This window comes from Triturus cristatus, chromosome 4_2, assembly GCF_964204655.1.
Source record: "Triturus cristatus chromosome 4_2, aTriCri1.1, whole genome shotgun sequence".
NCBI lineage: Eukaryota > Metazoa > Chordata > Amphibia > Caudata > Salamandridae > Triturus > Triturus cristatus.
Window position 1 is genome coordinate 288,700,738 of NC_140586.1, and position 26,466 is coordinate 288,727,203.

The 26,466-nt window shown below is 48.1% G+C and overlaps 1 protein-coding gene across 1 annotated transcript in view; it reads left to right on the plus strand.

Moving 5' to 3' along the window:
• The window catches only part of LOC146833664 (polyisoprenoid diphosphate/phosphate phosphohydrolase PLPP6-like), a 114,145-nt gene that overhangs the window by 80,672 nt on the left and 7,007 nt on the right, over positions 1–26,466 (plus strand). The window contains exon 2 of the mRNA XM_085601548.1: positions 18,860–19,325. Within this exon, the coding sequence (XP_085457674.1) occupies positions 18,860–19,325 (466 nt within the window). The remainder of the gene's footprint in view (positions 1–18,859; positions 19,326–26,466) is intronic.

Consider the following 26,466-nt stretch of genomic DNA (forward strand, 5'->3'; position numbering starts at 1 on the left):
GCATGCAATTCCCATTCATTCCTATGGGCCTGTAGGCCCATAGGAATGAATGGAAAGCCATTCCTTAATTGCGCCTCGCAATTTGCGAGTCGCAATTAAGGAATTTGTAGGAATCGCTATTTTTTTTAGAGAGTCCTACTTGCATAGGCTTTTGCAATTTCTTATTAGCGAATCCTTATTTTTCGCTAATAAGGAATAGCAAATGGCATTTTTGATGCATGTGCCAGTTATTTCTTTTAACCATACTTGGATGAGCTTATTGTGCCCCTGAGTGATCGTCACAATCTCACGTCTCACTAGAAAATGTACAGTCTACCTGCTCAACTGTATTCTCATCAGCGAAAATTTCTAGAAATACAAAACAAGATAAGAAATCTCAGAAGACTCTGTCTTGCACAAGAGAGAAACATAGGCTAGTAAAAAACACCACTTCTTCACTGTGTTCGCTTTCACAGAGAAACATTCTAGCACCGGCTAAGTGCAGCATCAGCATTGAATGAATGCTTTTAATGTTGCAGAGATAATGGCAGGGTTTATCACCTGAATTAAAAATAAGTTTTTAGCCTATTCAGTAATGCTTGGCAGTCTACAAAATACCATAGTAACTCCCCTTCTAGACAAAATAAATCTGGACCCAGGGGTTTCCGGTAATTTTGGGCCTATATTGCAAATACCAGTGAGCTGCAAAATTATTGAGATATGACAACCTTAGCTATTGTAGGAATATCTAGGCAAGTCTCCAACTCTATGCGCACTGAAGTCTGGCTTTTGGCCCAATCATAAGACACAGACAGCTGTCATCAGGCTGAGAGAAAAATAGGACCCATCTCCTGAATCGCCTGGTGGGTGATGCAGAGAATTTTGAATATAATTCTAGCAACGGAAAACCAGAGCAGGGCCTGCTTAAGGGCAGGGGTGATGTGGTCCCACCAACTCAGGTTTAGCACTTGTCTAGCTGTGATATTCTATATTCGTAGTTCTTTGTTGATTAGGAGTCTCTGATAGCCTAGGATAGAGCCCCTACACACAGCCAAGACATTGAAAGGTCCAGTTTCCTGAGGGTTAATGGTGGCGGGGTCATATTCTTGCCATGCTTCGCAGGTGAGGGACTTACTTTTTTTTCAGAGTTGGGTTTAATGTGCTTCTTTACCACCCAAATGTTTCTTGTTTGTAAGAATTCGCTGAGTCCTGGCATGAAAAAGTTTGAAGTCTTTTCCAGTTTTAGAATTATTTGGGTATCGTCAGAATAGATGGAGCAAGTAATTCTTGCATGGACCTTCTCCTCATCCTATTAGTTGGAACGGAGATTTCTGATCCCCTAATTAGTTTGGTTTTCTCAAGTGGTTAAGAGGAAGATTGTTTAGTCAAATACATCTTAGCTTTTTATAAGGAGGCAAGCCGAACTCTGTTGGGAAATCATGGCGGCCGCAGGCTAGCGCGGTACGCACGTCTCCCCCGGAGTTCCTGCTCCTGCTTTGTTGTTTTTCTGTCTCTGTGAAGATGGTGAGCCGGTGTGAGTCAGCCGGATCCTGAGCGTGCCTGGTGTTTCGGGTCTTGGATCTCCGGACCCCCGGAGCATTTCGATGCAGCGAGGACCTGCGTAGACTTGCGAAATTTGAAATACCGCGTTTTAGGTGGCGGCAGTGGCGCTCTCAGCGGTCCAGCCTCTCGTGCGTTTTTTGCAGGCGGGGACGTGGCGGAAAAGAGTGGCCATTATGAGGGAGTTCAGCATCTGGTGTCTGGCGGTTCGGTGCCGGCGCCAGGGCTCGGAGTTTGGGTGTCGGATCGGTAATTCACCAAGACCAAAGGGGTTTTATAAGGGGACGCCAGCTGGCTGACCACACTAGAGATCTGGTAGGGGCGATTGACATCGCAACTACATTTTCTCTTTGTTGGAAAACCACTCCCACACTAGAAGGGGTGGTGGTGGTCTTCCGGACACACTGTGGTAGCTTGGCTCGAGTGGTCAGGAATCAGGCTCCGTGCTAAGCATACAACATACCCAAACAATAACCATGCGTGCATCCGTTCCAAAAACGACTCTACACCGTAAAAAATATGAAAATACTTTCTTTATCTGCTTTTTCTCTTAGTTGCTGATTGGACAAAATAAATAATGATGAGGAGGGACCACCCAAAGGGCTGACAGGTCTAACACGCGTCCCCCCCAGCTGAAAGTGGGGAGAGCTACCCAACCCCTTGGGAGTTCTCATCACTAAGGCGGAAATACCTTGAGAGACCGTCTGCATTGGCGTGGTCCACTCCAGGCCGATGTTCCACCTGAAAGTCCATCCCCTGTAGGGAAATAGACCACCTCAACAACTTGGGATTCTCCCCCTTCATTTGCATCAGCCAACGAAGGGGTCTGTGGTCGGTCTGAACAAGGAAGTGCGAGCCAAACAGGTATGGCCGCAACTTCTTCAGAGCCCATACCACTGCAAAGGCTTCACGCTCTATTGCACTCCACTTCTGTTCCCTGGGAAGTAGTATCCGGGATAGGAAGACCACGGGTTGATCCAGACCCTCTTCGTTGAGTTGCGATAACACTGCCCCAATGCCATGTTCTGATGCATCGGTCTGGACAATGAACTCCTTGGAAAAGTCTGGGGCCCTTAAGACCGGGGCCTCGCACATAGCTTTCTTCAATCTCTCAAAGGCTTGCTGACAAGCCTCCGTCCAGACTACCCGTCGAGGTTGTTTCTTGGACGTGAGCTCCGTGAGGGGGGCTACGATGGTACCGTACCCCTTCACGAAGCGGCGGTAGTATCCCGTGAGGCCCAAAAATGCTCGGACCTCAGTCTGTGTCTTGGGGGGTTCCCAGGCCATGATGGCCTCGATCTTCGCCTGGAGGGGTTGCACCGCTCCCCTACCCACCAAGTGTCCAAGGTACACTACCGACCCCTGCCCGATCTGGCACTTGCTGGCCTTGATCGTCAATCCAGCTTGTCTCAGGGCCTGGAGAACAGCTTGCAGGTGACGCAAGTGATCCTCCCAGCTGTTACTGAAGACGGCTATGTCATCCAGATAAGCAGCAGAGAAACTCTCCATTCCGGTGAGGATCTGGTTTACCAGGCGCTGAAACGTGGCAGGTGCGTTCTTGAGCCCAAAGGGCATCACACAGAACTGGTAGTGGCCATTGGGCGTGGAGAAGGCTGACCTTTCCCTTGCTCCATCAGTCAAAGAGATCTGCCAGTACCCTGAAGTAAGGTCAAAGGTACTTAGATATTGGGCAGCTCCCAGCCGGTCAATCAATTCATCCGCCCTAGGGATCGGATGAGCATCAGTTTTGGTCACTGAATTCAGTCCCCGATAGTCCACACAGAACCTCAGTTCTGGTTGGGCACCCGGTGGTGCAGCTTTTGGTACTAACACCACCGGACTGGACCAGGGGCTGCTAGAAGGTTCGATCACTCCTAGCTCCAGCATCTTAGTGACTTCACTATGAATGCTGGCCTTCACCTTGTCTGACATCCGGTAGATCTTGGACTTCACAGGTGGGCTGTCTCCTGTGTCCACGTCATGGACGCACAGGTGAGTCCTACCCGGGACAAGGGAGAACAACGAAGAGTACTGCCCCAGGACCTGGCGACAGTCCTCCTGCTGTTCAGGAGTTAGAGATGGGGAGAGAATCACTCCCTCCACCGACCCATCCTTCTCTTGAGACGCAAACAGATCAGGGAGAGGCTCGCTTTCCACGTCCTCTCCTCCGTCAGTCACCATCATCAAGATGACTTCGGGCCTCTCGTGGTGGGGTTTGAGGCGGTTGGCATGCAGCACCCGCAGGGGCTGACGAGGGGTCTTCAGGTCCACCAAGTAGGTAGCCTTACCCTTCTTCTCCAACACCTCAAAGGGTCCTGACCAGCGATCCTGGAGGGCACTAAGCTCTCCTGGTTCGATCACCCACACCTTCTGGCCAGGCTCCAACTCCACCGGGTGAGCGTTGTGGTCATACCACGCCTTCATCACTGCTTGGCTGGCTTCCAAGTTGTCAGAAGCTTGCTTCCACAACTTAGCCATTTGGCTCCGGAAGGCCAGCATGTAGCTCACCACATCCTGGGGAAGCTTTCTGGGAGTTCTTTCCCATCCGTCTCTCACCAGGTTGAGAGGTCCACGTACAGGGTGCCCATACAGAAGCTCGAAGGGGCTGAAGCCCACTCCCTTCTGTGGCACTTCCCTGTAGGAAAAAAGTAAACAGGGTAGGAGGACGTCCCATTTCCTCCGCAGGCTTTCAGGCAGACTTCTGATCATGCCCTTCAAGGTTTTGTTAAACCTCTCCACCAGACCATTTGTCTGGGGGTGGTAAGGAGTGGTGAACCGGTATGTCACTCCACACTCCTTCCACATCGCCCGCATATACGCTGACATGAAGTTGGTCCCCCTGTCGGACACAACTTCCTTGGGAAAACCCACCCGGGTAAAGATTCCCATCAGGGCCCTTGCCACAACAGGTGCTGTTATGGTCCTCAGAGGTATTGCCTCTGGGTACCGTGTGGCATGATCCACCAGAACCAGGATAAACCTGTGACCATCTGTAGTCGGCGGATCTAATGGACCCACAATGTCGATGCCCACCCTTTCAAAGGGGGTGCTAACGACAGGAAGTGGTTCCAGGGGAGCTTTCAGCTTCACCCCTGTTTTCCCACTGGCTTGGCAAGACACACATGTCCGGCAATAGGTATCGGACGACACTTTCATCTGAGGCCAATAAAAGTGTGGGACAAGACGGGCGAAGGTCTTGTCTTGCCCCAGGTGTCCTGCCAATGGTATCTCGTGAGCCAACTCCAGAAGGAAGGCTCGATAACGTTGAGGAACTACCAAGGCTCGTGACGATCCATGTAGGGGTGCCTTGGGTTCACTGTAGAGGAGGCCATCCTCCCAGTAAACACTGTAGTTCCCTTCAACGTTCCCTGCTGCCTGGGCTTCGGCCTGTCGCCTTAGCCCCTCAAGGGTAGGGCACTCCCTCTGGCCCTGGCAGAATTCCTCCCTGGACGGGCCTCCCTCCACGTGCCACTCGGCCGGGATGGGTAGGTCCTCCAGGTTGGTAACGTCCCCCACCGCAGACTCCTGGTCCACCACCTCCGGTGGCCTATCCGTCCTACGGGGTGGGGACGCCGAGGCAGGCTCCTCCTGTCCTCGGTTCTTCCCTTGACTGGCAGCTGGCTGGGCCTTTGTTCCAGGCTCCAGCCGAAATGAACTCCCTCTTCGGGTAGTCGCGGACCTTGTGCTAACACAGGCCCAGTCAGGTGTACCCAGCATCTCGGTGTGAGTCCGGTATTCCACCTCCTTCCAAGCGTTGTGCTCCATGTCATTCCCCAGCAGACAATCGACTGGCACGGCAGGGCTTACGGCAACTCGAAGTGAACCTGCAACCCCCCCCCCATTCAAAGGGAACCTCGGCCACTGGATAGTGGCCTGTTCTGCCGTCAGCCATCGCGGCTGGGTGGAGTACATCGGGAATTACCTGCTCTGGAGACACCAGTTGGCTACGCACCATAGTCATACTGGCTCCTGTGTCTCTCAGAGCCTCCCCTCTTTGGCCGTTGATGGTGACCCACTGCCCATACTTTGCGGTATTTGCGGGCACCTGGATCTTAGGAACCATCTCCCGTTCTCCCAGGGACACTAAAGTGACACCCGCCCACTCCCTTCCCTTAGTTAAGGGCATCTCCTCCCCGAGCACTACACTAGCTACTCCGGGGGTCTTTCCTCCAGTGGGAGGGGGTGGTCGTTTCAAGCACTTCGGATCTCCTTTATAGTGTCCAACGCCACCGCACTCATAGCAATGGACAACCCTTGGCTGCTGACTCTGGCCAGGATTAGGGTTTCTGGGTGGGTTAGCCCTAGGGGTGAATCCTGTTCCCTTCCCTTGGAAGTTATTTTGGGGGCCTTTGGAGAACTCCTTTTTCTTTTCCCCTCCCTCTTTCTTCTGGGGGGCGCCCTGTCCGGCCTTTTGAGTATCCCCTCCAGTCCCCCTTGTGGACACCCGGGTACTAGCCCAAATGTCCGCCTCCTCAGCAAGCTTCCGGGGACTGGTCAGCTTGCTATCCACCAGGTGTTGCCGCAGTTCAGGGAAACATTTCTCGAGCAGGTGTTCCTTCAGTACTAGGTCAAACAACCCCTCGTAGTTCCTCACTTCACTGCCCTGAATCCAACCTTCCAGTGCCTTCTTTGCATAGTCCAGGAAGTCCACCCAATTCTGTGTGCCCAGTTTGTGACTACCCCTGAACTTCTATCTGTACTTTTCGGGTGTTAGTCCAAACTTCCTTATGAGCGCCAGTTTCATGGTGGGGTAGTGGGTCTGCTCATCCTCTTCGAGGGCCAATAAAGCATCCCTACCAGCTGGAGGCATGTACTTGTACAATCCCCCTCCCCAGTACTTCTCTGGAACCCCATGGGCCCTCAACGAGACCTCATAGGCCGCTAGCCACTTGGCGATATCGTCGCCCACTCCATAGCTAGCTACTATGTCCTTTGGCAGGTATGGTTTAGGTTCCCTGGTGATCTCTTGGGTTTGGCTGCCACCATTAGGAACAGGTTGTGCCCCGATTCTCAAGATCTGAAGATCTATTTCTTTCAGTCGTAATTCATGGGCCATCCTCTGCTCCTCCTTCTCCTTCTCCAGCCTTGCTAAGTCCCATGTGAGCTGTCTTTTCTCCCTCCGGTCCGTTAGCTCCACTTCAGACAAGCCACCGCTAGAGGCACTGCTGCCCTTCCTAGAAATGGTTCTGGGCCCTGCTGACAGGTTCCCCACCTCAGGTTGGTACATTTCAGCCCCCTCGGGGTCAGGCTCTCCATCCCTGTCTTCCTCCTCAGCCTTGCTTTCTCGGCGTGCCTCCCCCCAAGCCCTTAAGCTGGTTTGGAGTGCACCCTTCTTTGCTCCTGGGGGACAGTACACCCCCTCCCGCTGGCAAAACTCCCTGAGTTGGGCCACAGTGTACGTTTCTAGATTTTCTAGTACAAACTCCATCTTGCCCACTCAGGTTAGAGGACAGGTTTTGTGCAGTAACTATGCAGGGGGGTACCTTTAATAATACCTCCTCCCACCACCAGAGTAAATTTGAGAAAAACAAAAACCCACAATTAGGAAGGCCGCTTTGAGAAAACTCCCGGTGTAGGCCTATGGACTACCCACAGTTATTGTTGAGTATACGTAGGCACAGCTCTATCCCACCGCTGCCACCAATTTATGTTGGAAAACCACTCCCACACTAGAAGGGGTGGTGGTGGTCTTCCGGACACACTGTGGTAGCTTGGCTCGAGTGGTCAGGAATCAGGCTCCGTGCTAAGCATACAACATACCCAAACAATAACCATGCGTGCATCCGTTCCAAAAACGACTCTACACCGTAAAAATTATGAAAATACTTTCTTTATCTGCTTTTTCTCTTAGTTGCTGATTGGAGAAAATAAATAACAATCACAATATACAAACTTTTTAGAAAGTGCAGGACAAATAAATACTGGCTTAATGATTCAATAAATAGGGGTGATCATAAATACTGAAGGCATAAATAAAAGTGCAATACAGACAGGCAATTAAATATTCTGAGGCAATAAATACTGTAACCAATAAATATTGTGCATCAATAAATACTGTGGACCAATAAATACAGTGGAACAATAAATAGGTTAAATACAATAAATACAGTGCCCCTAATAAATACTTAAAAGCTGACAGTGACACTCATGGATTCAGATCACTTTTGAATTCCTAAGGGCTGATTTGGCCCAGGCACAGCTTGTGGGGATGTGGAAGGCTTGGGGGTGTCTACTCCCTGGCTTGGTCAAGGCTGAGGCCTAAACTGAGGTAGATAAGGGGGGAAATACCAGAGACCTGGCTCTCTCTCTCCACACAACCTCTCTAGATTAGTCCCAGTTCACCCCTGGCACCTTAGAGCAGTCTCTCAGGTCTCCACAGGGCCTAAGGCGCCCTCTACTCCACTTACTGCCCTTTTTCTGATGCTCCGACGCCGCTGGAGTCGTGTCGATGCCGTGAGGCGGTTCCGGTTCGATGTCGGCGGCCTCGGCACAATGTCAGTTCTTTGACGACGCCGGCAGGCGGCTCCGGTCTCGACGTCAGCGGCCTCGGTTCGATCTCGGCCTCCGATTCGATGGCGTCGGGCAGTCTTACTCGATGTCGACTTCGGGCGGCTCCGGTCCGATGGCGACCTCGGCTTCGATGACGTCGGCCGGCCTTGCCTCGATGTCGACTTCCGGCGGCTCCGGAGTGCGATCCTCACTCCCGACCTCCGGTGCTCCTCACAGGTTTCCGGCGACTCCGGAGTGCGACCTCCACTCCCGACCTCCGGCCCGATTCTCACAGGTTCCGGTGACTCCGGAGTGCGATCCTCACTCCCGACCTCCGTTACCCTTCACCTCGGTCTCCGACGACTCCGGAGGGCGGACTTCACTCCTCCGATGACGCCGCTCACTCGACCTCGGGTGACTTCCTCCTCGACCTCTGGTATTCCTCACAACCTCTGACGGCGCCCTCTCTCGACCTCTGGCGGCTCCGGGTACGACGTCTGCTTTTCCAGTCAGCGCCGCTTCTCCACCTCGGGCCCCAGGTCTTAGGCTACTCGACGTCGGACTTCAGGGAAACCAGCTTCCAGGTCAGGATCTTGCTGTTCTCTTGTTTCTAAGGCCTGTTCCTGCTGTCCAGGTCCTCAGGATGGTTTTTCTGACTTCTTCCCACACAGGGCTCTAGGCTGGGCTCCGTCAGTAGGGACTAGTATCAAGGGTGGGTTTATGGACCCCACTCCAGGCACAAGTTTCCACCCCTGCTGCTTCACTCCTTCCTCCTTCAGGTTTGTGCTGCTCACTCCTCACCAGTCAGGTGCCAACTGCCAGCTCCAACTGCCAACTCTCCCTCTTAGCTTCCCAACATTCTAAACCGCCTCCAACTGTCACAGGGTTCTGGAATGTTCTGGAAGGTGCTGGTAGGTTCCAGTGGATGCTGGTGATGTCACAGGTGGCCACCATTTTGTGCTTCAGGCCTCCAGACAGAAGTTTCAGGGGTAGCTAAAATGGCTCCCTGAATCTGCAGCAACACGAAAAAGTCTGGTGGTTCCCAAAAAGGAAAAATTCAAACAGGGTTTGAGGCAAAAGTGGGACAAAATAAATAATGATGAGGAGGGACCACCCAAAGGGCTGACAGGTCTAACACTCTTCCACTGGCTACCCTGACCTTAGACGCCACAAAAGCCTTCGATAGGGTCAATTGGCCCTATCTGGTGGAGGTGATGAGAAGGTTCGGGTTGGGGAGGTTTTTTGTCGGGTTATTGAGAAATTGTACAGGGCCTATACAGCTAGATTGCTAGTCAACGGCATTTTAACAGACCCGATAAAAATTACCAGAGGCACTAGACAGGGCTGCCCGCTCTCGCCGCTTTCATTTAATCTTTACATAGAGCCGTTTGCTCAAGTGTTAAGAGAGGAAGCGGATATTCCTCCTTTCGTATTTGGGGAATGGGAGAAGCGGACAGCGCTTTATGCAGATGATATCTTGGTTTACACGTCAGATCCGCAGAGAGCTTTCCCGATGGTAATTAAAAAGGCAGGAGAATTTGGGCAAATCTCTGGCTATGATATCAACGCCAGCAAAACAGAGATTATGTGCTGGAACGTCCCAAATCTACAGTTAACAGTTGTAACATCTATGAGATACTTGGGAATACGTATTACCCAAGAAATAGGAAAGCTGGCACAGACCAACTTAGATCGTGTTGCCACGGAATGCAGGAAAGTTTTGAAATCTTGGTCGTTCCTGCCACTCTCGATTTTTGGGAGAACAAATTTAGTTAAAATGTCCATTCTTCCAAAGTTTACTTTTATTTTTAATTCTATTCCCTTGTCTTTTGAACTAAAAAAACTCGAAAAAAGTCAGCGAGAAATCAATTCGTTTATTTGGAACTTTAAAACAGCTAGGCTGACCTGGAAGAAGTTGAGAAGGAAGAGGGAAAAGGGAGGGCGGGATTCTTTTTTTTTTTTTTTTTCCCGGGTCCGATGATTATGTCAATTAGTCTCCAGAAGACCTTGGGAAGTGGTCCCTCCCTCTCCCGTACGTAATCCCAGGTCTGTCAGGTTGAACACCATTGACTGGAGTTTCTCCGTTTTCCATTTAAGAGGTTGGTCTCCCACCTATCAAATAAATCGTGCCTGGAAAAGGCCATGAAGCAGGATAGATCGCTAAATCACTTCAAGGCAGACACGTGTGGTGGTTGGCGTACCCTATGGATGGAGGTAATGGCAAATGAGGACAAAAAAAAGAAAGAAAGAAAAAAAAGGAGGCAAGCCAGAAGCAGAATCTAGTACACCAGCTTCAGAGTGCAGTGGCTGAGAATTTGTTAGACTTTTTCCTACTAGCTATTATCTCCAGAAATGCAATGAAAATGTTAAAGAACGCCATAGTGGAACTGTATATGGCATCCCAAATTGCAGATGCATGCACCAGCCTGAAAGCAGACACCAGAATGGCCTACTCCTAACAAGGAACCCGCAGACGTACCAGGAGCACTGCAGAAAGTTCTTACTATCACCAAGAGTTAGGCAATCTAAGACAGTCATGTGAAACTGTGTGAGGAGAGGCGGTATAGAGGCTAGGAGGGGGCAGGGCCTTTTGCCAAGAGCTACCTAAGAGGCCCTCTGCCCCTCACCAAGCCCCCACCTCCTCCCAAAACACAGCAAAGGGTCATTGATGCTGTTGCCGAAGTCCTGCAGTGTTTTCACACCTCTAAATGGACATCTGCTGCTTACTGCCTCCGAACGTGAGCTAGTAATCTACTGTTTACAGTGGTTTTCAGCTAGTTTTCTCTAGCACCCTGTGATTTTGGCTACTCACCGGGTGACTGTGTGAAGTGAACCGAAACCATTTGACACACTGTGGTTCCATGTGGGCTGTACTCTTCGGAAACCTGACAATTAACCTGTGCACCAATATACCAGTCATCTCTCGGCGCAAAGATACCTGTGAAGCTTTGAAGGGACCTTAAAAGCCCTGACTTAGCACTGGCTACAAGCTTACTAGCTTGACATTTCCAGTAGTCTCGGTGTAACTCGTGTGCCACATGGTTTGTTTATAGCTCCTTACCTTTCCAACTGAAAGTGCTAAAGACAATGATGCTGATGAATTGGGTGTGCTACAATATGTCTGCCTTTGGTTGTAGTTTCTGTTCTCGGTCACCATGGATACAAGAAAGGACAGCTCAGAAGGATTGAGCCATGGCTAATGAGAATCTGCCCGAAATCTTTCAAAATCTGAAAACTTGCCACCTTAAAGAGATGGTATTCTGAGACCAAAAAAGAGATTCCTGTTTGGCAATAGAAAGCTGTATCAAAATAAAATACCCACTGGCCATCTATTAATGGCCACGGGGTATCTGGTAGTATTTGAACGGGTGGTGCTTAACACAGTTGAAGGGGAACAAGTTACTGTTATAAGTGGTATCAGCGTTTAATTGTAGGGCCATGAGAGAATCAAACTGAATGGATGTGTTTCATAAACAACTGATCAGTAAGATAATTCCAATTAGAGTGGGGGACACTCACTTGTCCTATGGCACCCACCCGTTTTTCTTACTCCTACTGGAAACACTGGGATGAAATGTGTGAGTGCTGCCACTCTCAGACATCTCCAGAACTGTATGTTGGAGAACGATGGCTCAAATGGTTCTGGAAGTAAGAAATAAGCCGTAGCCAAATGAACACCATCCCAGTACATTGGGAAAAGCACTGTTTTGGGTTGGAAATCAAAGGATAGGGCTATCACAAAGTTACGTGTGGTGAAGGCCCCGGACTCCTCAACACCAGGAGCACTCCTTCAATGGGAGCACACCTTCAATGAGAGCACTCCTTCAACGGGAGCACTCCTTCCAAAGGAGCACTCCTTCCAAGGGAGCACTCCTTCAACAGGAGCACTCCTCAACACCAGGAGCACTCCTTCAATGGGAGCACTCCTTCAATGGGAGCACTCCTTCAACGGGAGCCCTCCTTCAACGGGAGCACTCCTTCAATGGGAGCACTCCTTCAATGGGAGCACTCCTTCATTGGGAGCACTCCTTCAACGGGAGCACTCCTTCAACGGGAGCACTCCTTCAATGGGAGCACTCCTTCAATGGGAGCACTCCTTCAACGGGAGCATTCCTTCAACGGGAGCATTCCTTCAACGGGAGCACTCCTCAACACCAGGAGCACTCCTTCAATAGGAGCACTCCTTCAACGGGAGCACTCCTTCAACGGGAGCACTCCTTCAACGGGAGCACTCCTTCAATGGGAGCACTCCTTCAATGGGAGCACTCCTTCAACGGGAGAATCCCTCAACACCAGGAGCACTCCTTCCATGGGAGCACACCTTCCATGGGAGCACTCCTTCAACGGGAGCACTCCTCAACACCGGGAGCACTCCTTCAACGGGAGCACTCCTTCAACGGGAGCACTCCTTCAACTGGAGCACTCCTTCAACTGGAGCACTCCTTCAACGGGAGCACTCCTTCAACGGGAGCACTCCTTCAACGGGAGAACTCCTCAACACCAGGAGCACTCCTTCCATGGGAGCACTCCTTCAACGGGAGCACTCCTTCAACTGGAGCACTCCTTCAACGGGAGAACTCCTCAACACCAGGAGCACTCCTTCCATGGGAGCACTCCTTCAACGGGAGCACTCCTCAACACCAGGAGCACTCCTTCAACCAGGAGCACTCCTTCAATAGGAGCACTCCTTCAACGGGAGCACTCCTTCAACGGGAGCACTCCTTCAACGGGATCACTCCTTCAATGGGAGCACTCCTTCAACGGGAGAATCCCTCAACACCAGGAGCACTCCTTCCATGGGAGCACACCTTCCATGGGAGCACACCTTCAATGGGAGCACTCCTCAACACCGGGAGCACTCCTTCAACGGGAGCACTCCTTCAACGGGAGCACTCCTTCAAAGGGAGCACTCCTTCAAAGGGAGCACTCCTTCAACGGGAGCACTCCTTCAACGGGAGCACTCCTTCAACGGGAGAACTCCTCAACACCAGGAGCACTCCTTCCATGGGAGCACTCCTTCAACGGGAGCACTCCTCAACACCAGGAGCACTCCTTCAACGGGAGAATCCCTCAACACCAGGAGCACTCCTTCCATGGGAGCACACCTTCCATGGGAGCACTCCTTCCATGGGAGCACTCCTTCAACGGGAGCACTCCTCAACACCGGGAGCACTCCTTCAACGGGAGCACTCCTTCAACGGGAGCACTCCTTCAACGGGAGAACTCCTCAACACCAGGAGCACTCCTTCCATGGGAGCACTCCTTCAACGGGAGCACTCCTTCAACTGGAGCACTCCTTCAACGGGAGAACTCCTCAACACCAGGAGCACTCCTTCCATGGGAGCACTCCTTCAACGGGAGCACTCCTCAACACCAGGAGCACTCCTTCAATGGGAGCACTCCTTCAACGGGAGCACTCCTTCAACGGGAGCACTCCTTCAACGGGAGCACTCCTTCCATGGGAGCACACCTTCAACGGAAGCACTCCTTCAACGGGAGCACTCCTCAACACCAGGAGCACTCCTTCCATGGGAGCACTCCTTCAACGGGAGCACTCCTTCAACGGGAGCACTCCTCAACACCGGGAGCACTCCTTCAACGGGAGCACTCCTTCCATGGGAGCACTCCTTCAATGGGAGTACTCCTTCAATGGGAGCACTCCTTCAGCGGGAGCACTCCTCAACACCAGGAGCACTCCTTCAACGAGAGCACTCCTTCAACGAGAGCACTCCTTCAACGAGAGCACTCCTTCAATGGGAGCACTCCTCAACACCGGGAGCACTCCTTCAACGGGAGAACTCCTCAACACCAGGAGCACTCCTTCCATGGGAGCACTCCTTCCATGGGAGCACTCCTTCAACGGGAGCACTCCTCAACACCAGGAGCACTCCTTCAATGGGAGCACTCCTTCAACGGGAGCATTCCTTCAACGGGAGCACTCCTTCAACGGGAGCACTCCTTCAACGGGAGAACTCCTTCAACGGGAGAACTCCTCAACACCAGGAGCACTCCTTCCATGGGAGCACTCCTTCAACGGGAGCCCTCCTCAACACCAGGAGCACTCCTTCAATGGGAGCACTCCTTCAACGGGAGCACTCCTTCAACGGGAGCACTCCTTCAAAGGCAGCACTCCTTCAACGGGAGCACTCCTCAACACCAGGAGCACTCCTTCCATGGGAGCACACCTTCAACGGAAGCACTCCTTCAACGGGAGCACTCCTCAACGCTGGGAGCACTCCTTCAACGGGAGCACTCCTTCCATGGGAGCACTCCTTCCACGGGAGCACTCCTTCAACGGGAGCACTCCTTCAACGGGAGCACTCCTCAACACCAGGAGCACTCCTTCAACGGGAGCACTCCTTCAACAAGAGCACTCCTTCAACAAGAGCACTCCTTCAACGGGAGCACTCCGCAACACCGGGAGCACTCCGCAACACCGGGAGCACTCCTCAACACCGGGAGCACTCCTCAACACCGGGAGCACTCCTCAACACCGGGAGCACTCCTCAACACCGGGAGCACTCCTCAACACCGGGAGCACTCCTTAACACCGGGAGCACTCCTTCAATGGGAGCACTCCTCAACACCGGGAGCACTCCTTCAACGGGAGCACTCCTTCCATGGGAGCACTCTTTCAATGGTCCAAGCACATTCTCAACCCTCCGGTGAAGCAGATTTGTATTATTTGGTTTTGGCCAACTGACTATTAAGTCTTAGTTCTATGACAGCAACAGTTGCTCAAGTCATCGTCGAATCCAGATAGCTGGACCCTAACAGCTGCACATTTTTTGACCTGCTGCAGTAAAGCTTTTTCCAGTAGCTAAAGCTTGGTGCCAGTCTTGGGGAGAATATGTCAACATCCATAGCCTTGATCCTGTATAGAAAGCCCTCCCAACTGAGGTTACTGGGTTTTGTTGGAGATTCAGTTGAATGCAAGAAGTTCGCTCAGGGACCAGGATTAGGGACATTGGCAGGAAGCCAGAGTCAATGTAAAGCTGGGACATGTTCAAACACAAAACCTAGCCAATCAGTGCTGGCCAAGTTTTCCAGGCTATTTTCACTAAGGTGGGGAGGGACAGTCACCAAAGACTAAGAGGGCTTTATGTTATTTCTGCACATATTTTATTTGTAAAGCACACTCACAACTAGAGGCTTCCTGACACCTAGAAGACCAGGAAGAAAACTAGCTGCTGCCTGAAACATGATCACCCACCATTAAACCCCTACCAAAACAGATAAGTGTACAGCACCTTCCTAAAAGCCCATTGACATTCAATATTGCTGTGTTGTGAGGGTAAGTAGTTCCAAAGGGTAAGGAAAGTAGCATCCTTAATGCATGGAAAACACAGTAAACCCTGATTTTCAGAGCACAGTGTCCTCCCTTATATGTAAGGTTGTGGGATGCTGACAATTTCCAATGTTTCATGCCCATTAAACACCCTATGGCTGAAGTAGAGACATTTACAAAAACAATCTTTGTTCAACCATCAGGTAGTTCCTCTGAGACATCGTCGAATTTCTGAAGGTTGTAGGCAGTCCTGACTGTAAAGTTGTAAACCTGTAGAAGGATGACCATTAGATGAGCTCAGAAGCCAATGTAAAGACCATCGCAATAATCTGTTCCAGAGAGGATGATTGCCACAGAGGATACCTGCGGCTTGGTTGGTCTTAAGGCTAAATGTAGCATTTTTCTCAGCAGCCAAAGTATGAGAAAGCCTGAGCTTGCCTCGGCCTTCCTAGTAATTTCTCCACCTAACCCAGCTCTCAGCAGCTTTGGTGCTGGTGCAAGAGTATGATGCAGTACCATACATGAAGGACACAGGGCACTGTCCCGGCAGTCTACACTGTCCCATTGTAAGATGAGCTTTTACATCCAATGAGTTTCAAAAGTATGGGACCCATCCATTGGTGAACTGTTGTGAATAACACGATTACTGTAGGTTGCCATCCCCAAGAAACTGCATTTCTCAGAGATGCCTCGTGGAGGTGACACACTTTTGATGTGGATGCCCTTCTAGAAATTACCTGTTTCGGATTGAGAGATTTAGAAACTCACACTTACTGAGAAGTGGTGTGTGGCCACTCTCACAGATTCTGTTGCGCACTGCTCTAAGTCGGGTATGGTGTTGCTCGATGATGGCAATGGCGGCATGTACTATAAGGTCATCACTGATGTTGATGACCCTAATGAATCCACAGAGTACTTTAAATGCCAAGTTCAGGCTTTTACATCATTGAAGGTACACATGAGGTTATATATCTCAATGATTTGTCAGGAGTGTGGGATTGCCCAATACCCAGGACCTCTTGTTTAGGGTCAAGGACAACACGTTTTCTTGTATATTGTGTCCACTGGACAAATAAGCCCCAATCCATGCATCACACACCATTTGGCTGACAGATTACTGTCCCACAGTATGGATCCATGAAAGAGGATTGTCTTCCATTAAGACCGTGTTTGTATCTACATTCAACTTGTGTATATAATTCAATAATACCAAACCTTTACAATAAGCGAGAGCCCTTTAAGGAAATTATGTGAGTAAAAGCATGTACTATGTTTGCAAAATGTAACAATTGAAGCTGTTAATAATGATGATAGGCAGATACATGCATAAGCATGGAAGCATGATCGGTGATTGCTCACTTCCAAAATTAAATGTAAACAAAGAAATTTGCAACTTTAAAAAAAGGTTTTACTAAAGTATTGCTCAATTTTAAATTTCTCTGTTCACTGAGGCCTCATTTAATAAAACATGTTTGATAAATGCCAATATTTAAAAAAAAAAAAAAGATTACCAAAGGAGAATGAGTCTAAAATAATTTTGGGCAACTTGAAAATAAGTTAGGGTCTGATTCGTAAACAAAGTCACAAAATTGCACCACAGGTGTATGTCCTTTCATTGATGCAGATTTATGACTTCCAGAACTCACAAGAGCTTGCAGAAATAGGCCTTGAACCTGCACTCCAATCAATTTTTGGGGAATTTCATTTTTTCATGGGAAAACACATACGTGTATGTTTGCTTGTGTGAAAGTCAGCTGATCAATTGCAAATTAACTTTCCTTACACCCTGCCTTTTTCCCACTCTGAAAAATATTTGACTCCTGTCCTTGTCAGGAGTACATTTCCAACCTTTTCCAGAGTGAGAAGAGATTGTCAAAAAGTTATTGAATACTCTTAAACATGTTAGTTTGTGCGGGTGTCCGGACTTTGAGGGGATTCCAACCTAGAACTACTGCTTCCCGCCTACTTCCAGCTAATGTAGATTTGCAGAGAAGTAGCAGAATCGGAGCCTTGCTAGAATCCATACCCTAACGTATCCAAAAAAGTGATGGATGAATGCTTGAATAAATCTCAGCCACTGGTAATTACTCAGGGCTGCATCCCAATCCATCATTATTTTGCCCACCATGTCACCTCAGTTTTGACCCAGCTATATGCAAATCAGTCTTGCTTGACCCTGCTCCAATTGGAGCAGTCCAGCCCGAACTGTCAAGCCAGGTCCTCCCTGAACCGGAACATAAGCAACCCAGCACCATTTTCCCCCTAGTTATGGGCTAATCAGCCAGGTACAGCTTGGTTTCAGGGAGGACTGCTGCAGAATGGAGAGTATTTTAGCAGAGTTGGTGTCTTTATTCACTGCTTTGTAGTTATCAGCATTTGTGACCTATTCTATGTTGAAACCACTGATTATCAGGCAGCTTAAATCAAATGGCAAAATAGCAGGGGTGCTTTGTACCTACATCTTGGTGTACAATTCAATGACATCGAAGGACAGTCTATTCTTTATGTTGTTTGAGTACGTTAATCTCTGTGTGGACTGCCCTTATTTTGTCCTTTCTGTCTGAATGTGGCCTATGGAAAATCATGGTGAATAGTAGACTTCATGCAATGCTCACTTGTTGGAGTGCTAACAATGATGAATGTCGCTTTCGGTGGCTTGACTTCCCACATGTGTGCGGGAGCAATGCAAACTTGAGCAGTTGGGACATATGCATAGCCAGTGGATCTGGCGATGATTTCAGCGAGTGTGCTGCCCATCAGATGCCCCTACGTGTTTTAGGATTATAGGCGTACACGTTTCACTTTGTGCCCCTAATTTCTTGTCTTTCCTGCTTCTTTCAGGCCGCAATGCTTTTGTGCAGGAAGCTGCTGGGGTTGACTTGGCAATCCTTGATTTCTTGCTCTGGTTTCAGTGATGTTGAGGCTAGGCAGGATAAACAAGACATGGCCACGTGCCCACTGGCAGACACGCGGGCGCACTATGAGGACTTGATGGTGCTAGCGGGACACTTGAAAAGGGTACCATCCTCCACTGTGTGAGCGACTTCTCCCCTAGAGATCCTGGATGTGTGGGTGTAAGACAACGACCAAGCCCTCCTCGTTGCCAGTATGAGATCCTGGAGTTGGCCAGAATCGGAGCACAAAGTAGTCAATGGCTGTAGGTAGCACACACACAAATCTGCTGGTTGAGAAGCCCTGGCACTTGAATGTGCCTCCCAACTATTTAGTAGCCCTGTGACATCAGCAAGAACAACCAATTATACTCCAAATAGGGAAGGGTCAATGTTTTTTCCTAAAGCTACGCTCACTGACTTTATGGACATAGCAGATATATTTTGGAGTTAATGATTGCGTGTGCTGTACTGTTAGAATTTGTTGGTACAGTATACTGCCTCATAGGTACACAGACACACATAAATATTATAAACAGACACCTTAAAAGTGCATTTACCATTCAGAGTAATCTTGGGTGCCCTGAAGGGTGAGTTTGAGCAACACACAACAATTCATCATTTTAATTGATCTTTTTTATTATCTGTTTAGGTTCTCCTAAAGTACACTGAGATGCCCAGCCCGAGGATTACACGTGAGAGCAGAACAGCGAACAGCAGCGCCGGACCCACTAACGGAAGGTTGGAGTTTATCTCCTTGGTGAACAATCGGACTCAAATGGCAGACCCCACCACTATCCGCCTGTTTTCCTCTGAGAGCCCTGTGCGGCGCAAAGATTCCTCCTCCTCCCAGAAGGACTTCCCTGAGGAGGACTGCATGAAGCTACATCCATCCTTTCTGGGTATTGCTCTGTGCTCACTCCTTGCCATCGACCTGTGGTTGTCCAAGCATCTTGGGGTCTGTGCTGGTGACTGCTCGTCCTGGGGCAGTGCTCGGCCTCTCATGAAACTCATTGAGATCTCTGGGCATGGCATTCCATGGATCGCCGGAACCCTCTACTGCCTATACAAGAGCAATAGCTCAGCAGGACAGGAAGTCACCCTCAATCTTTTCTTTGGTGAGTTCTTTTCTTTTTGACACCATTTGTTATGCGGTATTAGGAGGTCATGCCTTCAGCCAACAAATATATGCATGAGGTTTGATCCCTACCATCACATAATTCTGCAATAAACCAACTACGAGTTTACAGGAAACCCTCTAACTTTCCTATCCCATTGCTCACAGTGCAGTGTACACCGAAAGTACATTGCAGTTCTCTTTTCAGACGTAGATGCTTCATTAATGTCATCATGTAGTGAGATGTAGGGCCCAAATTCTAGGAGGATGTGTTATTTCTAAGCAATTCCCCACCTAAACAATACAGTAGGACAGCAGGTCATACTGACTGGAAGTCTTTTCACTAAGTGCCTAGTTAGTTGGTCTTGACTATAATTTTTCAGTACTAAATGATGATGGTTTGACTAGTTGTTTGTTTCCATTGTCTTTTAGTTGCCAATCTGGCCACTACTAACAGTTATGATATCATCCTTCACTTCTTGATACCCATTTCCTCCCAAGCCGCCAGTCTGAAACCTTGAACAAGTGTGATGGAGCTTCAGGAATGAGAGGGCCTATTAGCCCACTACTTCCCTAATGCCCACTAATGTCTCTTTCCAAGACGTCTTCAGTGTGGGCAAGACCACCAAACATGAATAGGTTCACCCACCTCCATACTGACTCCAGCATGAGGATCAAGTATCCCAGAAATGTCCTGCTTTGTTTGTCTGTGGTTCAATACCAACCCGTCAAAAACTTAAAGGACGATTGTCTGTACAGAGTGCCTTTATCATATTTTAATGTTGTTGTTCCATTATCTTACCCAGCAGGGCCTCAGAACCTTTCTACCCAGTGTAGCCCCCTCCTCAATATATATTTCAAAATGATTTTCATTAAAGGCATTGCGAACAATTTACATAACCCCAAGACAAACTATTGCGTTCCCGTAAAAGTAGTGATCAAAGTTTCATTGGGCATCTTCTGTGTCACCGCCATCCTGCTAACTGAGTACCTCCGCAGCCAGTGTCTAAATTCATGGTATCCGAAGCATTCTTTCTCTGTCACCCCATGTATCCTCTTCCAGTTCTCAAAACTTCTAATCTGCCCACCTTGCAATAGATTGGGTTTGGAGGGGCACTCGCTCCCTCTCTGACTCTTAAAAGCCACTCCATCCGTTGGCAGGGAAAAATAGTTCTTTGTTTGATTTAACCTTATCCGGTATTTTGAGATTAATGAGTGCCCTGCTTTTCCAGAAGTTTCATAAACATATCTTCAAAGACTTTGATCTTTGGATTCACCCTTTCTGCTCTCTCCTCATTCTTACCACTCTTTTAGTTTCAATAATAAATTGAATCTTCATCGCTGACGTCCAAATGGACATGATCCTATTTAACATTGTTCTTACCTGGTTCAAATTGTCCTGTTGTTTCTACAACTCGTGAAAAATGGGCAATCTAGTAGACAGTGGACAGGATCCCCTCAAAATGTAATGCAGTATTACAGATGCCATGCTGGTCCTTGACAGAAGGACCACATGTTTCCAGTCATGGGCTTTATTTTACAAATCATTGTTGTCAGATGCATACTTCCAATGGGTTCAATGCACTCGAACAAAGATTAAAATTCCCAGAATGCATCAGTTCCTCAGTTTTTGTCTGCTGCGAATGCCACACTGCTATTGTGCATTGCCTCTCTATACCATACATGTCACACTTCTGTTAAACATCAGACATGGATTCTACTTCGCACTCATGTTTCCACAAAATGTCCTGTTGATTTTGCTTCACACTCCACATAAACATCACTGAACACAGGTGTTGAATATACACAAAACAGTAATGCAGCTCATGCAGCCACTAATAAGCAATCCAGAGGGATTCAAAAGCAAATATGTGAACCAAAATAATGTGTTTCCTTAAGCTAGGAGAATCCGGCATGAGAGAGGTAAGAATGATACAAAATTTTAAGTTGAAAACAGCAGCCACTCCCCCGCTAAGGCAGAGGAGCACCGCCCCACTGCTCTTTGAGCAGTGGAAATAGTAAAAGTAAAATGATAATGCAGTGTTATCATTTTATTTTTCTGTACCCAGGAAGTTTTAAGGGGCGGGGCTGGGCTTTAGTCACGGCCAGCAGGAGGAGGAGTGGTTGGTGCAGGTAAGTGCGCATGACGGTTTGGCCTGCCTTTTTCAGCCGGCCAAACAGTCATGTGCACTTGGCTTATTCTCCACCTGGCTGTATTGCACAACCTGGGTGGAGAACATGTACAGGCTCCCACTCCCCGTCTGAACACCGAACCAGAGTGCTCAGACCAATCAGGACGCTGCTCTCATGCAAATAACAGCAGATTCGTAATTGGCTTAGGTGAGTCTGTGTGCTTTCTGGAGCAACAGAACTGGATGGAGGAGAGGCTGTGGCTGGCAGCCAGGTAAGTTCCATTTTCAAACCTCCCCACCCCACCTGTACTATTCAGTGGTAGCTGCCACTGATTTAAAAACATCAGGCCGATGGCCAATAGGACGTACATACACACCACTTGTAGGTAGATTTACAATTCTATGTCATATTTGAAATGTTGATAATGTGTTCCCAGTTGCCTCTTCTCCCTTAAGTATCTTGGCAGAAAATCCTAAGTGATGAGGGAACACTGTTATCCAAAACAGGGTTACGGACGGCATAAGCTGCAGCTCAGTAAAGCAAGTTATTACTAGGATATGAACTGTCACTGTTAGGCCAGCGATTTTTCTACAGCTGTGTATGATGGTTGGATCGAGCATTGCTTTGTTGACCCAATATTTCACTGGAAAGGGTCTTCAGAAGGAAAGAAAGGGATGGGTAAAATGACCCGATTCAGTTTTTAGCACTGTTAATTGAATGAATACATCCCATTCCATTGTTTCAACCCAAATCAGTGGCAATAAAGGACTGAAAAGGGCCAGCCACAAGCAAATCAATTTTAGATCTCCAAAAAACAGATTGACTAGCCTGAATGAATAGGGCATGTTCCCGCTGAACAGTAACACAGGCCACCTTTTTAGGTCTCGTGAGCCAAAGGCTCGAAGAGACATTTTATAACTGGGCATTTTCAAAGTGCTGCCGTGGCCTAAAGCTACAGTGCACGTGAACGTGCACGCGCGCAGCCGCCAATCACTGCTGCGCGCGCACCACTCGCGTGCTTGCCACACAGCGCTCCCGTCCAAGCGATCGCGATCACTTGCTTTGATCGCGATCGCTATTACTTTCGTTTTCGGCCGCGCGGCCGAATGCTTGTTTCCCTCTGTTGTGGTGGGATCCATCTCAGCACTAATGACTGGGACTTGGCGATTGGCCTTACAGAGATCCAAGAATAATGACTCTAAGGGAGGTGATGAGGAGGAGCAAGGGCATCAGTTGTTAGGTTATTGCATAGCTGATGCTGAGAGTGTTTGTGGTGGATGGCTGGGTGGAGGGAGAGAAATGCCCAGCATATTGCACTCAGGAAAGATCTCCTCACAGGGGTTCAAACATGGAACAATCTTTGTCAATGAAAGCCTTTGGGGGAAATTCATTACATTTGTGATGTATTTGTCGTAGACAGCTAGGGAACAAAGGCAACTACTTCTACAGATTGTCTTTTAATAATTTAGGAATCCCAAGTGTATTGTCCTTTTAAGCATCGAGCTCTGTATTTGTTACGATGATTTTTCTCTGTCGCTTCACATTTTAGTTACAATCTTCCTACGTCTGTTCTGTACTGTTGAAGCTTTTTTTGATAGATCAAGCAACGAACGCCAAGCAAAATCAGCCAAAAACGTTCAAAGCAGCTTCACGCTGGAGGAGGCCACGCCTAAAACCGGGCAAAGGGGGATTGCTTACATGTCCGGCAGCTCACCCAGCTCTGAGTGCAGCTCTGTACCCTGTCGCCCAGTGGGGAAATATCCACTACAACACCCCTGTCAACAATGACCGCAGCAACGGTACTTGACTCAAAGTAGACCAATTCGAGGGCTATTTTATTTTAAATATTCCTGGTTTAACTCCTTTCCCTGAAAATATTGCTGCTCGCTTCAGTGACAACACCCAAGTTTCAAAAATCTGCGCAGGCGCGGCTCTTCACATGTACCGTAAGGGCCAGCTCAAATGCCAATCCCTCTCAGGAACCTACTTATAAGTTAGTGTAGCAGGCAGGGCTTTAAGTGTGATGGAAAACTGTAGGGGCGTGGTCGATGTAATAAGGGCGTGGCTTAAAACACGTAAACTGAAAATCTGTGCTTAGCATCGTGTGCCGTCTGATTGGTATTTGGCTGCTTCTGTCATTGCATCCATGTATATATTTTACGTAAGTAACTTAACACTTAGCCAGGACCATTGGCTTTGTCAATGGTTGTTAGTTGCGTAAGATAAATAAGCAACAAATATGGCTTCTGTATAGCATATTGAGAATGCTTCGGTTCTGACATGGTGAGACTGTGAAAGAACTTAACGAGCCTCTTTGAAGTGACATCAAAGGCAATGAAGGGTGGCACTGCTGCAGAGTTAAGATTTATTTTTTTCACCGAGAGTGAGGGCAAAAATGGAGAGCCCGATATGGACCCGTCTCAGCACCATATTTTTAGAACTGCAGGTGCTCCGCACCGGCAGGACCCGGCCCACTTAAATCCCAGGTGCAGCTGAACGGAGGTCTCGGTGAGTGGGGGCCCTGTGCGCCTCAATTATGGACGTCTTTCTACAAAATATAGTCGAAGGGCAGTTGAGCTTATTTCCCTTACCTACTTTATGATACATTGCCCCCTTGTTACGGTGCTGAATTCCACGGAATCTGCCCTAATGTGCTCTTAATACCTCCCAGTCTCCTCCCGCCAACTCAGAACCTTCCAGTCTTACATAAGAGCGAAGACGCTAAACAGAATCTCAAGCATCCACTCTGCTTCCACTTTCTATTTAATCAGGTAAACCGTAAACGTGTCCTGGTCTGGGCAATTAAGACTTGCCTGGCACAACAGTTACTCCATCTCGTCCAGTCAAAGTCAACTAGAAATGCGCGCCGTCTAAATATGCCACCAAACCCTATTTAGCGTGCTCATTAACAGCTCTCTGTCCACGCTCCAGCACCAGATGCACATTAAAAGGAAGGCTCGTGTTGCCGCAGACTGAACGTTTCCTTAACTTTAGACTGCGAATTGTACATTTAAAAACAAATACATTTTATTGCATGCATTTAACAGTGGCCCTCTTTGTCTCACGTGACGAGGTAAATCAACAGTTGTGCAAAACCAAGGAAGGCACCAGTGCCAAGCAAGGTTATAGTGGGAGCACTCAGCTAATAGGTTGCATTCTGTACCTATTTGAGGAAAACGTATCCATTATTCTTGTCTTCGAATTTCCCTTGTGCTGCATGAGCTAAAAATATCCTGCTGGCACTAGAGACGCGCTGTAGGCAGGATCATTAAGAATCTACTGTGTGAAGAATGGCTGCACCTTGCATTGTGCAGTCGTCCCTGTATCTATTATGTGACACCAAGAGACAGAGAGAGAGAGAGAGAGAGAGAGAGAGAGAGATAGATAGAGATTTACAACATCTGACGTCTGCTTTTGGATAAGAGCTGCAATCATTAAAGAAAAGTAAGCGAGGCCTTTTTATCTTTACACGTGTTGCAAAGTCATGTTGAGACAACTGGAAACAAGCATTGGCATAGCCAATAGGTCTCGCTTTTGGGACCTTATAAGTGTTTAGCCATGCAACAGTTGATGTTGTTGCACCAAGGATTTTGTGCTGCATAACTAAATACTTATAAGGTTCCGAAAGCGAGACCTATTGGCTATGCCAATGCTTGTTTGGGCTTTGAGACTGGCTCAGCAAGTTTATGACCCATCTCTTTACTTAATCCTCACCTAAACTGCTCGCAAGTTGCCGGATGACGCTTAAATATACCCGAGTAATTTCTCTGTGCACACTCCATTCCATTCCATTCCATAGGTTTGCATCTCTCTTTACCTACCCCTTATGCACCTCATGCAATTGCTGCTGGGCTACCATATCTACCTGCGGACTGTACTGTCCACATATCCTACTATCTACTGTATTCTGGTTGTATGACACCACCACGCATTGATTTTCCACGTGTTCCTTAAGAAGGCGGGCGGAACAACGAATGCGCCTGAACCACGCATTCTATTTACAACACATTTACAACACAAGTCGTTACAAAGACTTACCTTAGGGGGTGCTGGACTTTGGAATAGTATAATTTACTATTCCAACTCCAGTCACCATAACAGTAGGGAAAGCGTTGGACTTTAAAGTCCAATGCCGCTTGACCTAACGCATGTCCTTGTAACGACTTGCGTCGTAAATGTAATTCGTGGTTCAGACGCATTCGTTATTATGTTGCAAAGGCAATGCGTTGTTTTGCTGTCGTTGTATTTGCCGTTTCCCCTGTATTCTACTTTTTATATATTGTCACTACATATTTTGGATTTCTATGTACGGCACATGCACCTCATGTAATTTGCTATTGTGCTAACTCTGTAAAGCGCTCGGATACTCTCGGGCTTAGATTGCGCTATACAAAACTCGACAAATAAATAAATAAACCCATATGAAAATCAGTACAGGTCTGCTTCAAAAGGGTCACTCCTGCCCAATCTGATAATCCATGTTCCTCCTGAATGAGGTTATAAATAGAATAAACAGTTATGTGGGCGAGCAGTGTTGACAACGAAGCTTTGCAGTTATAGTCATGGAATATGAGTGCTAATTGGTTTCTGATGAATGTAAACAATACTACAGAGATAACTGATAGCTTCATTGCAGTAATTTTAAGCTTAGAGAAGAAGCCCTATTTTTAAAGCAAATTGAGGTGCTATTTACGAAAACACTAAATCATTTACAAAAATAGCTATGGCTAATGACAACCGCACACTACAGTCAGTCCTTCATGGTCATATCCAGTATTTGTATGCAAGCGCCTGGATACCCTCTTCGGTGAGAAGTGTGCTATAAAAATCAACATTTCAAGCAGAAAACAACGTTCACAGGGAACTCATTTGAATCAATTAATAAAATTTCTTGCAAGGAATATTATATCTTGCGTGACTTAAACAGAGACCGAAAAAAATGAAAAATTAAACCATAATTCAATTAGGCCTATCACTTTTGTAGCAAAGTTTTTGAAGACACCCACAGA